The sequence below is a fragment of the Lathamus discolor genome, chromosome Z (genome assembly GCF_037157495.1).
Source record: "Lathamus discolor isolate bLatDis1 chromosome Z, bLatDis1.hap1, whole genome shotgun sequence".
NCBI classification, from domain to species: Eukaryota; Metazoa; Chordata; class Aves; order Psittaciformes; family Psittacidae; genus Lathamus; species Lathamus discolor.
In genome coordinates this window covers 97,258,276-97,270,487 of record NC_088909.1, presented here as the reverse complement: position 1 = coordinate 97,270,487, position 12,212 = coordinate 97,258,276, and the positions used below count along the sequence as shown (strand labels likewise).

Genomic DNA, 12,212 nt, shown 5'->3' with positions numbered 1-12,212 from the left:
AACTCACATCACTGCTCTCTGAAAATTATTAATGTGTTATTGCCTACAGGATGGTAACTGCATGAATGGTAACAGCTTAAGTGCCTTGATCCGTCCCTTACAACTGACAGTCTGTTTTGCACAGAGAGGCTCCGCAGAGCAAAACACATTTAGCTTTAAATTAGGGCCTCAGACCTGCGGCTGGTGCTGTGAAGATGCAGCCAGTGCCTTGCAGAGAGCCCTTGTGTGTGATTAGCCTCTTGTTATTATGTCTCCAGGTTTCTGAAGTTTTATGGATATATAGTAATAATTAGTGGATTTTGTGTTAGCTGTCAGCTTTCAGCATACAAAGAAATCAACTCTCAGCCTGTGAAAGATCCAGTATGTCTGATAGTGAAGGAATGTGACTGTTTTATTATTACTGTTTTAGCAGTTTAGCATAGAAACTATATTGATCTTTATATGAATCAAGGGTCTTATGCAGGAAAATAATAGCGACTATGTTTTGTTCATTCCTAGACAACAAATCGCTTAAAGAAGAACAGGTTAATGGTACAGATGATGGCATTTTTATTACCTGGGAGCCCAGACATATATATGAGAATTACATTGTTGATTGGTGTAACTTTCCAATGTTACAGCCTTGCGATTTGCAGTGGAAGAGATTTGGGCCCAACACTTCCAGTGCTCTGATCAACTCAGGTGACAGACGAACCATTTTTCTTTCTTGCTGCCTGTGCAACAATCTTTCATGCTGTGGGCAGTAACTGAATTTAAGAAACAAATCCTGTGGAATGTTGAAATCTGTGCAGTGTAGGTGTAATTCTTCAAAGGCATGTGGCATCAAGCGTTGCCTAGCAAGTGAATTAGACACCACAAATGTACCAGCACTAGTAAGCCTTGGAAATCAGCACAGTATTTTAGAAAAGTCAGTACAGCATTTTAGAAAAACCTCTTCTGCGTGGCTTGTGGTAGTGTCTTGAGGGAGGATGGTGAGGTTGATGAAGGAGTTAAAACCTTTTAGCAGGAGAGATGCAAAACTGAGCTCTGCCTTGTCTGTAACATGGCTCAGAAGTTTAGACTGCAGCAATTTAACACCCACTGTGTAGTGAAAGGTTTAGTGCTGTCAGTGTACCACAAGTGATGTGTCTCAGAACCAGTCCTTGGTTAGGACCAGTTCTGTGGCTTTTCATCCTAGTGGTGGCTGGGTCGAGCTGTGTGAAAGTTGCTCTGATGTACTTCCACAGCTGAAAGAACATAGGCTTCCTGGTTTCTCTAAAGCTGAAAGTTCACTTCGGAATGAAACGTGTTTGAACAAAATTTGACTGAACATATTTCAGTATGCAATGAAGGAACAGCACTTCAATGCATACAAACACGTGGGAACCTTCATCCTCACTGCAGGGTTTGGTAACGTGGCAAAAATGTTCAGTTCTTCAGTAGGATGCACTTGGTTAACGCAAGTGGGAGCGGATGTCAGGGAGGGTAATATGTCATCCTGATGCATGAGTACGTGTCTGTGATAAACAGTCCAAAACATGACCCTTGCCTGTGCCAGAAATGGAACTGAAATTATCTTGCTTTTGATGCATTCTGAGTCTGTCTTGAATACACTAGGGCAACAAAAATATAGTAATAATCCCCCTCAATACCCTCTTTCAGACAGAATAAATTTGTTCAATTCACATTAGACACACTAAGAATTGGTTTACCCTGTGTCTCCTTCAGTTGCCTTAAGAGCACAATAGCCCACAAAGAAGATTTCTAGTGGAGTATAGACCTCTGTAGAAAGTAGTTAAGTAAAAGCAAAACAGAAAGACAAACTGTAACCTATTTTTGTAACTAGTTCCACTATTTTCTAGCTGCTTTTATTCCGGGGGTGAGATACAACTTCCAAATCTATGGATCTGTTGCTAATGAAGCATCCTTACTGGAGAAGAAGACTGGTTTTCTCAGGGAGCTACGTAAGTTGGCAATATACTTAGGGTTTGTGTGTTTGCTAAATTCATCTATCACAAACAGAAGAATACCACATCCTTCCTACTACAAGTAGCTAAAAATGTATTTGTTATGTTGTCTCTATATAAGCATTTTAAAGTTGTACAACAGTGTACACAGCCCTACGTCAAGCATATTTGACTAGTGCAGTGACCACATAGAGTCTACATTAATTAGAATAGCTGAACAAAGCTGTGATTAGCAATCATGTGGACAGGCATAACGTTGGACTGCATGAAGGCTCTGTGGAGAGCTTTGGCTTTGTTCAGCTTTTAAATACAAGTAAGATAGAAACACCATTTGGGACTGTAGATGTTTTTTAAGTGAACATTCTTGAAGACTAATGGCAAGTTTAACCTGAATTTCCTTTCTTCCAGCTCCTGTACTTGACCCTGTTGTGGAAAAAGTTGAACTGACTTTCAATTCAGTAACACTCTCTTGGGATTCTTATCGCACAAATGAATCACAGTCTGGTTTTGTAAGAGGCTACCATGTTTATGTGTCACCTCTACAAGAGGACTGCAGTTTGAAAGGATCCCAAAAACATGTTCTTCCAGGTAACTGGGCTCTGGGATTTAAGAATTTATGTCATTAATGCAGGTGAAAAACTGTGTGGCTGGTGCTGATGCTGCAGCCTCTTAGAAAGTTGACATTAGGGAGGCACATTGGCTTATTAGGCAATACACAGGTTTCAACACCTGCTGCCTTTAAATGCTCTCTAATGCTTGAGGTGCTAATGGATGGAAGTGGGTCCTGGCTTTGTACAGATTTATAGCCTCTGTCATGTTGTCCATAGTTCCTTTTAACTCCAGTGCAAGCTCCAGAAAAGCTTGTTGTAGTACTGTAGGAGGAGTCAAGGTTCTGCCTCTTATGATCTGAGTTCTGGGTGAATTTTGAAAACATCTGTTTGTGGTCTACTTGGATGAGAGTCATAGGAAGCATGCTAGCTTTACTAGGATTTGGGGTATTTTAAAAACAGATGGGATACAGTTTATTTCCTTCAGAATTGTAGCACCGTGTAATTCTCTATTTAAATTCTTTTATAGTGAAAGTATTTGTGGCTGTGCTCTACCAAGGAGTTCAGCAGAACTGAGCTGTTGGGTGGCACAAAGCCACGTTTAAACTTTTATATCTGATCTTCCTTCTGCAGTTAAAACTGCCCCAGATGACTTCGCTTCATTATAATTTTCAGATGTTTCCACCATGTTTCAGGATAATTTCTTTTCCCCTTTGTCTCTGCTTCCAGTTGGGTCATGTCCTGTGTCAGATCCTTCTGGTGATTAGGCTAGTACCAAGTTGAAAAGATTATGTTGAACTGAAGGAGGCTTATATAGAAGTTCCTGTCAGAACTAACCTAACCATAGAAGTATCAGGTTTCTGCAAGTCATCCCAGTTAGACTTTAAAATGTTTAAATCAAAGATTTCCTGCTTTGTTTGAGCTCAGGACAAGGGGCATGACTGGAAAGAGGAGGAATAATATAACCCTTTTCTCCCTGGGGTCTGGAAGTTGCACAATAGAGAGGCAAAAGAGGTTTTTTTTTTTTTTTCAGGCAAATTCTTGCTTTTGATTATCTTCCAAGAACTTGACCAAAGCTTAAGGGCTACAAGATTCTGGTGAAAAAGGAAATGGCAAAGCCCAAGTCACTCTGCTCAAAGGCTCTAGCAAGAGGAAATCAATCAGTTTCAGCTTTTGACAGCAAGTTATTAGGTGGTCTGTCGAAGGATGTGCAATGCTGTGGACAGTCCAGTTAGAAGGAATGTGAGTTTGGACAAGTGTCAGTGAGTCAGGACACATCATCCTTCTCAAAAGAATCTGCAAATTGCAAATGTTTTGTTGCTTTGGTGGTCTAGTGTCTACCTGTAGGGCCTGTAGCAATATGACAAGGGGGAATAACTTTAAGCTGAAAGAGGGGAGATTTAGGCTAGATATAATGAAGAAATTCTTTACTGTGAGGTGCTGAGGTGCTGGCACAGGTTGCCCAGAGAAGCTGTGGCTGCCCCATCCCCAGCAGTGTTCAAGGCCAGGTTGGACAGGGCTTTGAGCTACCTGGTCTAGAGGAAGGTGTCCCTGCCCGTAGCAGGGATGTGGAACCAGATAATCTTTGAGGTTCCTTCTAGCCCAAATCATTCTATGATTCTGATATTCTATGATTCTCTCTTATCTGTTTCATTTTAGATGATTCGGTGCTATGTAAATACACGATTGAAAATCCAGAAGAAAAGAGATACACCGTGAAACACTTACTGTCAAACACAAAATACAAACTTGTAGTTAAAGCATATACAGGTGGAGGAGAGACTCCCATTGTTAACTTTATATACATAGATACACCGCTTAACTGTGAGTATTGGCTGTGGAAAATTTGTCTTCTAGCAGAAGGAAAAATATTTAATTCAATGTGACATACATAGAGAAAGAATCCAGCTGAGAACAAAAATGTGCATACCAACACGGCATTGTGATACTTCCAAGTTGCTGTTTTTCCCATTTTAGAATGAAAATAATATTACATCCTTACTGAAGTTTTATATCTTTCTGGGAAGTAGCTGAATTTATACATGCTTACTGGACTAGTGAGTCCTGTTTGCTAGAATGTGTTGAAGAATTGCATTTTGATTTAACTAGTTTTCTAATATAAATAGTATATGTGAATAATAACAATGTATAAAACTACAGACCTGTGTGCAAACAGGTAAGTTCTTAATGGGCTCTTGAACTTCTAATAGTGATTATTATTCTCATCAGTCTTTAAATCCATTGCAAATTTAATTCCTGCGTAAGTCAGTAAGAAGGGATTGTTGGCTAGAGCATTATAGTTCGCTAATTGGGCAGATCTGGTCATCAAAGAAGAACAGGATATCACTTACCTGTAATTCTGTTCACTTGAAAGTACCGCTCAGCAGTCGTGGTTGGGAAACTTACTGTCCAAACCAGAGATGCCTGGTTTGGAAAAATTAGTTTGGGGGGGAAGTGAAAGGGGAGAGGTAGGAAAGGGTGAAGCCTTGGCTCAGGAAAGGAGACTTGATGTTTTAGACTAACTAGCAGAACAGTGTCTGCCTCAGACCTATGTCTAGCTCCCATTAGCCAGCCTTCTCTTGTGTAGACACAGACATACGTACAACTGCAGAGGGACTCAAAACCGTTAGCTAACCAGGAAAAAACAAAAGGAGAATGCAACGCACGCCCATTCCCTGCTGTGGTGTGTGGTAGGACACACAGACTCATTGGCACAGGGCAAGAGGGCACTGGCTGGGGCAGAAGGACAGTAAGCACTAACTAGTGCTCCCCCTCTGCCTCCTTATAGCATCAGCTGTCTGAGAAGAGCACAGCCCAAGGCTGTGTCTTCCAACAAGAAGGAAATACATTGTGTTTCTTGTGTCAGTGTAAGTCCTAGGAGAGCATGAACACTTGTGTTGCGTCTGTCTTGCTATAAATGAGCCGTACCAGAGGTATGGATGTTCTGTCAGCATCTCGTAAAAATGTCTTCTCTGGGGGTCGGAATGAAACCTAAAGTGAAGTTAAATGAGGTTATTGTTGTCTTAGCTTTTGGAAATTAAGCCTTACAGTTAAGGTGTCAACATGAGAACAAATTAAAAGCAATGTAGTACTAATTCAATTTTGGTAAAGGAAATCAAGGTTCAAGACTTAGAGCTGCATCCCAGAACTTCCAGACAAACTACCTTGCAACCAGAGACCACACACACAGTTTTACAGCTGAGTTAGTGGCAGCTATCCCATGTGGGCATGATGTTATTTTTGTCTTAGGAACTCAGGCTGTATTGAAAGGGTAGAAGTTGAAAACAAATTTTTAAACTATTTTTCTTCCATAGCCAATATGCTGTACCTCCTAGTCCTGCTAGTGATAGTTCCTGCACTAGTAGCAGCTATATGCCGCTGGAAGATGAAGTGGTAAGTTTTAATGCATTTTAATGTTGTAGACAGAGAACGTAACTAGCGTAATTCACAAACCACAGCTGCAGCTTGTTTCCAGCCTGTTGTGAGGCCTCATTCATTTTTCCTTTGGCTGTCCAACTGTGTGGATGGACAATTTAAGCATTTGGCTTGTGGCGTTTGTGACACGCATCGTCTGCTGCTGTTCCTGTACACACCTACGTGTGGCTTGTGCTGGTACAATATGCTTTGATGAGAGAAAAAAAACCTATCATTTGTTTCCAGGGTGAAAGAGTGGTGCTGTCCTGTAATACCTAGTCCTAACAAGAGCAAAGTGCTGTCATTCAAAGAGTTTAAGGTAAGGCCATTGAAAATCTAGTATTTTTCATTTTCCCATTCTTTGATTAGTGAAGGTTCAGAAAAATACTCTCCTGGTGTTGGCTACATTTAAAAATGAGTGATGCTTATTACACAGAAATCAACATAATTTAATATCATAATTTAGTGGAAAGTTCTTGAATATTCATTTGACTCTACATTGGTCATTCTATATTCTGTAGTCTATTACTGCAAAAAGTGAAAGTGGAATTGGAGAATAAATTAAATCTGTTGATACAGTAGGTGACTGATCCAGTATTACTGTTCAAAACCCAGCACAGTCCAAACACAACAGACCGTAGGATATGGCACTCTACCCCATCCTCCTGCCTCCTACATCGCAGCAGGGGGCACTGCAGAGACGTACTTGCTGGCCCCTGTGAGGATGCAGGGAGACCTGCCAGGCACTGCGAGGTCTGGCTGGGAGGAAAGGACTGGCAAAAGGCATTCAGCTTCTTCTGCAGGCCTTTCGAACCAGGGTCTGCTCCTTCCATGCAGGGGGGTCAAAAAAATGGGGACACTTCATCGTGATAGGGCTGGGGCTGCTGCTGGTTTGGCTGTTGGTGTTCACTGAGCAGTAGCACCAGAGGGTGGACACTGTACCACCTAACCTCTGCTGCTGCCTTTCTGTCACTTACTGGTTCAGGGTAAAAAGTGCACACATCAAAAACCTGGCAAAGGCTTTAAAGCAGAGGCACATGGTTCATTCTTGAAATGTAATCATACTGAACTTACTTAGATATCTCTAAATAAGTACTCTTGATAAATGCCACATAAAATACAGCTTCTGTTGGCATTCTGTGCATGTGTTTTCCTTCAAATTATGTTTATTTGAAAAATCCAAGCTCAAAAAAATTATAAGACAGGAGAAGAAGTGCTTGAAGTAATCGTTCCCTGTCCTTTACTTAGGGCTTATTGCTTTGAGTAATTATTTTGTTTTATGATCTCTTCTAGATTGGTTCTGAGAAAGTACTGAAAATAAGTGACTGCATTCCTGACATGCTAGCAGTGGACAGTAAGGCCGAAGCCCCGAAGTTACATCCTTGGAGCCAGTTGTCTTCAATGAAAACAGATGATAAGATTGATGATAACAATTCTTCCTGCATTTACCTTAATGAAAATGAAGATAGAGACTTTACTCCCACACCTACACCTCAGACTCATACTTGGTTTGAAAATTTTGCTTATTCTTCTTATCTTGCAGTTGAATCTGATCCCTATCAACTACCAGAGACAATAGAAGCAAGCAAGCTAGAACTGTCAGTCATGCTGTACCAGCCACACCTCTACTTTGACATTTGTAAGGAAGATGTTGCCTCAACGCCCAGAGAAACAGCTAGCAGAAAGACCAACCTGAGATACGTTTCACAAACAGATGTGCACTGCCTAGGGAGGAAGCTTTGATGTACTCTCCTGCTTTGAGCCCATCCGGTTTTTGGTTACACATTGTAAATAAGAATTTACAAACCCACACATTCTTGGATGAAGGCTTTCACAAGCCCACCTGCACTACTTCAGTTAATGCTGAAAAGGACTAGTTTAAAAATACTGTCTTGTGCGGACTAGTTTAAAAATACTGTCTTGTGCACAGAAATTATGTGTGCTATGGTTTCATCACAAGTTACAGGCATTATATCAGCTTTACAGGCAGCTTTGTGGCCTATATTATATAGAAAGTTAGATCACAGCAGTTCATTATAGTCTGATGCAGAGAAATACTATATTTTGCAGAGATTAAAAATGTATTCAGAAAGTAGAGGAACAAGTTAAAGAAGCGGGCGTGCTCACAGAGTGTATTTATTTTACTTACTCTGTGAAGTAAATTACAGTGTGCTTACTCTGTGTTTTGGCCACCCCAGCAAGTGTGGGTTGCAGCTGTGATGGAGCATTACTCAGCTTTGGGGTGTGCTCCAGCCCAGTAACACTGGGGGTGTGGGTTGTATTTTCCCTCTCTTAGGTGATATAAGGAATCAGCATGGAAGGGTTACCGGCACTCAGTGTGTGGCACACTGCTGAAAGATTAAAAGGAACTTTGACTTCTCTAGGAGTGCTACCCTGTACACCAAAATACAGTGACTGTCCTGCTTTTACTTCCCTTGTCTTCTAACTACACTTGGTGGGTGAAAGAGCACAGAAAACAGGTTTTTATAGGGTTCAGAGTTTTAACAGGGTCAGGCCCTGCTAGTGGGCTGCTGCTCTGTTTCTGGTGACTGCCTTCTCTGCAGGAAGAAGACCCTTTGAAATCCTAAACAAAATCCTCAAAACTGAACAGAGATGTGGGGAGGTGAGTGGGAAGGAGCTGTTATCAACAGGACAGCTGTTTGTAGAGGTGTTACTATGGCACTATTTCTCTGCTTTTGCAGATGAACTTCTTTTATCATTAACCCCTGCACTTACGTAGCAAGCCCCACCCAACCAGGTAAGCAGGCCTATATGCATAGGTATATAAATTCCATTTGTGAAGAGTGTCATATTCAGGCTCTTGGCTGGATCTCCCACCACTACTTTTGCATGTACTGAAAATAGTATTTTTATTCTAACCAGAATCTCTACAGTAGGTAACAGTGAATTTGGTCTTCCATTTTGAGTTAAAAAGACCTGTACTTTTGTAATGAAGCACAAGAGTTGGAATTGATCAGAGTGTCTTAGCAGATTACCATCCTTAGTACACATGGAACTCACTGGTTTTGCTTAACTGCTGTACTATCTAGAATCTTTCATGATTCAGGTAAGTTGAATTCGTTTATGAGCACAGGACAAGTAGTTCTTAGAAGGGAAAACATGAAGTGTTTTTCTACAATGTGATCTTCAGCTGATTTGTTAAAATGCAGTTACTCATCTTTCCTGTGTTTAACTTTACAAAAACAAAGCAGCGCCAGAGAGGAACAAGTGTTAATACTGAACTGTGTCTAGGATTTATAGTGTTGCTTACAGATGGTGTTGTACTGTCCCTGAGCTGTGTTGCTCAGGAAAACCCACAAGATCTTGCACAGACTTTGGGTGAGACAAGTGTTGCCTGCAGAGGGAAAAAAGTCCTCTGGCAGGTAGCAGTGCAAAGAAAGGTAGGCAGGCCAGTGGCTAGCTGTGGTTGCTATCTGGTCAGTGCAGACTGTGCTGTGCCCACACGTGGGTCATGCAGATCTACTTTAGAAGAGGAAAAAGGTCCTTCCTTTCAGCCATCAGGTAGTGAGGTAAGGAAACAGCACAGAGAACAGAGAAGGAAGAGTGATGCTGTTCAGTGGAGCCATCCCAGAGTTTTCCCTCCATTTATATTTCTCTCTGAGTTACAGTGAATCTGAAAGTTTGATACCACAGTATCCTTGTGGCTTAGAACACATTTTCTTCTCCAGTGTTTCATCGTATCCTACATACTTGCCCAGTTTAACAGCTTAAGTGCTATGAAAAAGGACAGTAAACAGCAGTGAGCTGTTTAGGCACTACTGAAATAAAACGGCCTAGCTGTGCCTTTCAAGAAAAGGTGTGTTTATTTAAGGAGGTTTGAAAGGTACCATAAACCAAGAGCTCACATCTAAGGAACTCTGATACACAAGTCAGTCCAAAAAAGTCAAACTACCCAACAAAGCCTTTAAATTTCAACATGCTGCAGCTCCTCACACCAGGACAGCTCTATCAGAGCACAGATCGCTGCTTTTGAAGTGGCTGAGAAAAACCACACACTGTCTGTGGTAATTCCATCCAGGGAGCAAGCGGAGGGGCCAATGGAACAAGCTGTTCCTTACTGGTGGTGAGACACCAAGGCCTGTTGAGACATCCCACCTCAGCTCCCCCGAGATCTGGCACTGATGAAACTGCTTTGTCAGGAAGCCAGGGGACATGTTGCCAGGTACCACCAGATGGCTGGTGAGGCCATGAGAAACCTTTCTGTTGGCTGCCCCTGAGGGCTGACATTGTGAAACCACCTGTGCTCAAAAGCACACACACAGGATTCCAAGGAGGACACAGTGACCTTTCCAGGGGCACAGCCTGGCCATGAGGACGAGGAATAAAGATTAGAAACGTGTTTTTGCCTTTGTGGAGAGGTATGTAGAACTTTTAGATTTAAGACATCTGTCTTGTATTAATGGTTAAAGAATTCAAAACTGTTGTTTTTCTCTTCTTGTTTATAATTCAGCTTTCACAGCTGCCTTTGAAATGATAACACTTAAACCATCACATATAGTGGAAAACTATCAGTATGCTACATTTTCAAAATAAAGATGTTGTTATAAACTGTTTAGTTCCCAAATGTTTTTGTAAGACATCTTGGAAAGCATTAATGTGAAAATGTATTTTTAACAAAAGAAAAAAAAAAAAACTTGCAAAGCTTCAGATTGTTCTAGTTAAACGGTAACTTAAAAATTTAAATAGAACTCCAATCCATTTCTAGTGCTGAGAGGTACACATGAGACCGGAACAGTTGTATGAAGTTTAAGTACATTTTATTAACAATGCATCCCTTTGATAAGACTACGCTTCAGAAGGCTTTTAATGCCCATGACATGAACTGTACACACTATGAAAGAAAAAAAAAAAAACAAAACCAAACAGAAAAAAAGGAAAAAAAAAAAAAAAAGGAAAAAAAAGAAAACCAGAAAAAAAAAAAAATCAGGGTGGGCAATACCATTTGGGACAAGCCTCTGTTTAAATTATACACAGCTCAATGCAATATTCTTACGGAAAATATATAAATACTTCTTTTTTCTATGTTACAGGTATACAATATAAATCAGATTTCAATGTCTGTTCAGTGACCTACAAACACTAGAACCCCCAAATATGTAGCAGCTTATTACTAAATAAGAAAACACCACATGGGGTAGGGAGAATAAAGTCTTGAGATATTCCTTGATCCCCTTTTTTCCTCAGAAGGATTAATTTAGACAATCTCTTGTAATGCAGTTTTAGGGATGCTGACAGCCCAATACTGGAACAATTTTTCAATTAAATCTACAATGCGTCTGCCTTTTTCCCCCTTAGACATTGCATCTTGTGCTGGAACACCCTATATTCAGTGACAAAATGGTATCTTACACTTTTTGGCATAAATTACATTTCTCAAATAAAATAGTGTGTTTTACAAAGCAACTCAAGCAAAATGTGCAATTTCTGCATGCTGTGGCATTGTTGTCCATTTACATTACAAAAATAGTCAAAAGAATACCCACATTCTTTACTGAACATAGAAATCTGTTGAAAACAAAACTATCCAGGGAACCAGAACTGGGAGTTAAGCAAAATTCAAGGAGATGTGGGAGGCTTCTAGTGAAATACAAACATGCTTTCTAGCATGTTCCCGAAGGTCTTTTTATAGTTCTCAGATTCTACTCTCACCTAGCATACCCTTAATAAGAACATGGTAATAGAAGTGTAGCTTAAAAAAAGAAGTTACAGGACCTGCTTTCAGCTGGCTCCAGTGAAACTCTGAGTAATAGGATTTGTGTGTAACCCTGTCAGGGGGTTAGCACAGATCTCGGAGATGCTCCTAAGCCTGGCAAGAATTTTTCCACTGGGAGTGTTCAGCTCGAGCTCACACTTAAAAGGTAACAACCAGCTTCCTTCAGTCCAAAGAGCCAAATATCAACTCTGGGACGCAGGGTAAGAAGGAGCAACAGCTGGCTTCATCTCTCACTAAGCTTTGATTACAGCCTATTTCTTGAATGGCTACCTCTCTCTTCAGGTGCTACAGTTTTCTGCAGTTTCATTGCAGTCACAACTCTCCTTCAAGACTACATACATTTCCAAAAAAAAATGACGACAATCAGGATTCTCACTGCTTCCTTTCCAAATGTTTATAAGGGCAGATCACGCCAGTGTGACAATCCACTATGCTCTTAAAGTACCGAACGGTTTAGCACTTCATTGTGTCTTGTGAATAAACAAGAACAAAACCCCAACAAAGCACATTTAGGGTACCTATGTCAGGTCAAAGAACACCCAGATGAGGAAAAGCAACTGTTACAAGCAT

The 12,212-nt window shown here is 40.8% G+C and overlaps 1 protein-coding gene across 5 annotated transcripts in view; it reads left to right on the top strand.

Annotated features, from left to right (window-relative positions):
• OSMR (oncostatin M receptor) overlaps window positions 1–10,787 on the top strand; it is a 36,383-nt gene extending 25,596 nt beyond the window's left edge. For all 5 annotated transcript variants that reach the window (XM_065663906.1, XM_065663905.1, XM_065663901.1 and 2 more), the window contains 7 exons: window positions 499–681; window positions 1,842–1,943; window positions 2,355–2,534; window positions 4,154–4,318; window positions 5,809–5,887; window positions 6,155–6,227; window positions 7,202–10,787. In XM_065663906.1, coding sequence (XP_065519978.1) covers window positions 499–681; window positions 1,842–1,943; window positions 2,355–2,534; window positions 4,154–4,318; window positions 5,809–5,887; window positions 6,155–6,227; window positions 7,202–7,651 — 1,232 coding nt within the window. In that variant the 3' untranslated portion in view covers window positions 7,652–10,787. The remainder of the gene's footprint in view (window positions 1–498; window positions 682–1,841; window positions 1,944–2,354; window positions 2,535–4,153; window positions 4,319–5,808; window positions 5,888–6,154; window positions 6,228–7,201) is intronic.
• The last annotated feature ends 1,425 nt before the right edge of the window (window positions 10,788–12,212 follow it).